Source organism: Gavialis gangeticus, unplaced genomic scaffold (genome assembly GCF_001723915.1).
Source record: "Gavialis gangeticus isolate Ggan-Ray unplaced genomic scaffold, GavGan_comp1, whole genome shotgun sequence".
Lineage (NCBI taxonomy): Eukaryota > Metazoa > Chordata > Crocodylia > Gavialidae > Gavialis > Gavialis gangeticus.
In genome coordinates this window covers 48,125,129-48,128,661 of record NW_017729022.1, presented here as the reverse complement: position 1 = coordinate 48,128,661, position 3,533 = coordinate 48,125,129, and the positions used below count along the sequence as shown (strand labels likewise).

General features: G+C 38.7%; 1 protein-coding gene across 1 annotated transcript in view; it reads left to right on the top strand.

Moving 5' to 3' along the window:
• The window catches only part of BTG1 (BTG anti-proliferation factor 1), a 3,186-nt gene extending 980 nt beyond the window's left edge, over positions 1–2,206 (top strand). Inside the window, exon 2 of the mRNA XM_019514858.1 lies at positions 905–2,206. Coding sequence (XP_019370403.1) covers positions 905–1,269 — 365 coding nt within the window. The 3' untranslated portion in view covers positions 1,270–2,206. The remainder of the gene's footprint in view (positions 1–904) is intronic.
• The last annotated feature ends 1,327 nt before the right edge of the window (positions 2,207–3,533 follow it).

Here is a 3,533-nt window from a genome sequence, read left to right as displayed (position 1 = left end):
TGTTGCCTCCACACTGGCTGACTTTGCTACAAAAGGCTGTCTAGAAATCTAGTCCCACAGTGGTATGGCTGGAAGGCTTCAATAGGGACTGTGAGTCTTTGTACTGCCTGCTGGCCACACACACGCACACAGGAAATCCCTGTCCCTGCCCCTGAGCCAAGGGCTGAGTCTGAAGTGCTTGCTCATGTGGGTTAGTTATCTTACGCCTCAAACTGCCTTGCGCCTGTGGCGCTAATGAGGTAAGTGAAGCTCTTGCCTGTAACATAATGACCGGTGGCAGAATGGCCAGTGAGGGAGAGAGGGATGACGTAAGGCATTAAGCAAAACATGTTTAATTTTGATTGGAAATCCATAAGTAGCAGCCATTTGTTCCCTTGGTTAAACTTTAACAGCCCTTGTAAAGAGGGGAAAAATCATCCTGAAGCATTTTCAATCCTTCCTTTTTCCTTTGAAGGAACAGTAATAAATTCAGGGTCTCTGAAGACCCTGAGCTTACTACTTCATATGTAACTAGCTTTGTTTAATGCTTAGTGCAACAAACACTAGCATTTTGACTTGCTTTCTGATGTGTGATGGGTAACTGTTAACTAGATGGTGGCTGGAAATGAATATTTTTCTCTGTGAATGTTATGTTGTCTTCCATGGTATTTTTCTCCAAAAAGATTTAAAGTTCTTAGCTTCCACTGGGTCTTCTAGGTCTGCAGTTCATAAGGATTTTAGAAGTTCGTGGCATATTTTAGTCAGTTTAATGGTTTGAAAAATCACATCTCCAGACCCTTAAGTGTGAAATCACTTTAAGAAACAAACAAAGAAACCAACCCCCCGCCCCACTTGTCATAGTACATACTCATATTTTTTTAAAATGAAAGTGCTAAGCAGCATAATCTCTCTTCTTATTCTGTAGAACACTATAAACATCACTGGTTCCCCGAAAAACCATGCAAGGGATCAGGTTACCGATGTATCCGGATCAACCACAAGATGGATCCTCTCATTGGACAGGCAGCTCAACGGATTGGACTGAGCAGTCAGGAACTGTTCCAGCTTCTTCCAAGTGAACTCACCCTATGGGTTGACCCATATGAAGTCTCCTACCGTATTGGAGAGGATGGCTCAATCTGTGTGCTGTATGAAGCAGCCCCAGCAGGAAGCAGTCAAAATAACACCAACATGCAAATGGTAGACAGCAGAATAAGCTGCAAGGAGGAACTTCTCTTGGGTAGAACAAGCCCTTCCAAAAGCTACAATATGATGACTGTATCGGGTTAAGATATAATCTATGGATGGATCACCTTTTTAAAATGGATGGATAAATTTGGTTTTTACTTTGGGTGGGGCACCTCTGGGGATGGATTATGGAATTTAAACCATGTCACAGCTGTGAAGATCTGGCACACAATAGAGAGTGGTAAACTTTAAAGTGACAGTGCCATAGTTTGGACAGTACCTTTCAGTGATTTAATAGCCTGTGAGTTGAGTCAAAATGATCATCATTTGCTAGGGAGTGAAGAAGGCTTAGGAAGGTTCAGCTTTTCCCAGATATCTATCTCAATTTCTATACCAGTCCTTTCAACCCAAATCTGTATTTATCAAGTGATTCTCTGCAGTAGGTCTTGCAGAGTAAATTTGCACTATTACATTTTTAGATTGTTACCATTTTTGACAGCTCAGTAACAAGGCTTGTTATATGCAGGACAGTACTGGAAACTTTATTGTAGACTTTTACCTAGCGCTTACACTATGTATAAATTTACATAAGACAAACTAGTAAGCATGACCTGGGAAAAATGGTCAGAACTTCATTTTTTTTTGGCCTTGAAAGTAGCAAGTGACCAGAATTTGCCATGGCAACAGGCTTTAAAAAGACCTTACAAAGACACTGTCTGAACTGTGGTGTTAGCACCAGCCAGCTATCTGTACATTTGCTAGCTTGTAGTTTTCTAAGACTTGAGTAAACTTTTTATTTTTAGAAAGTGGAGGTCTGGTTTGTAATTTCCTTGTACTTAATTGGGTAAAAGTCTTTTCCACAAACCACCATCTATTTTGTGAACTTTGTTAGTCATCTTTTATTTGGTAAATTATGAACTGGTGTAAATTTGTACAGTTCATGTATATTGATTGTGGCAAAGTTGTACAGATTTCTATATTTTGGATGAGAAATTTTTCTTCTCTCTATAATAAATTGTTTCCTATCTTGGCATTTTAATTAATCTCTTGTCGTGATTGCATAGGAGCAGTTAATTATTTGTCTCACAGTCTATGTGTAATGGGTACTAGAAGGATAAGAAAAATCAAATGGCACGTTGATGTTAGGAAACAATACAGATGTGGATTAATGAAGATGACGTTTGTATTAATGCTCGAAGTCTAGGGAAACAGTATTTTAACATGTCATGTAATAACTTTTTAAAATCAGTCAGTCTGGAAATAACTCCTGGGCCAATAATTTCAGGATATTATGCAAATGTGCAGAAATAACATCTACCAGAGATGGCATGACTAAATCCAGAGGATTAAAATTTACATGGATTCCTGAGCAAGTGAAGATATAGCAAACTAAAGGGTCCAAGTCCTACCAACTTCTTGAAAAGTTCTCACTTCTTTCCTGATGGATTTCCTGCTAATTGGCAATTGATGGGACAAGTGTCCTATAGCCTTAAGAGCAGGTTAACCACTGCAGGAAGGTTGGTTGCCTCTCTTCTTCAGATGCAAGACTTGACTTTTAAAAAGCCCATTAAGATAGGATTCAACAAAAGGTATGTGACATCTTTTTTTTTTTTTTTCTTTTTCTTTCTCCCCCCTGCCCCTTCTCCCTCCCAAATTTTGGCAACAACTAAGCTGATAAGAACATATTCTGAAGTTTGTATCCCAAACAAATGGATCATGAGTAAACGTATTTCCATTAAGCACTACACTATACTGTACATGGGTTAGCTGCAGTTGAAATAAATTCTTACCACCTTACTGGCATATGAAAAAGTACTGGAATAAGATTTAAGGCTTTTCTGGTTCATGATATAATGCATCTTCTTGTTTCATTAGTATGAAATGCCTTTAATTTGCTTGCAGTAACAGCATGCTAAAGCTGTAATGCTGATTTTAAAAACATGGCAGAATCATTACTCATTACCTAATCTTCTTTACCTAGTGCACTAATCAGACTTCCTATACCATAGCAGGTTTCACTGAATTTTCTGGAGTTTTAGTTCTCTTGCTGGTTCAGTCTTAATCCCTATCTATCTTGGTAACTTCCTTAAGTATGCTGTAGCCCAAATCTAGGCCTTGTTTTGTATTGCTTTAGTTGATGGGTGACCACAGCATTGGTCTGAACTGTTGCTGTGGTTTTTTTTTTCCCTGCCAGCTTCCCTTCTACTTCTCTCTTGAAAGTTGTTTTACCAAGTATGTACAGACCATGATAAAATTAACTTGGTACAAAATTTTACCTCCACTTACAGTTCTCCTTGGATGTACTGTCAGTACATCCAAGGTATTTTGTGATGGCATTGGGGTTTATTTTGGTTGAGCTTCAGTTG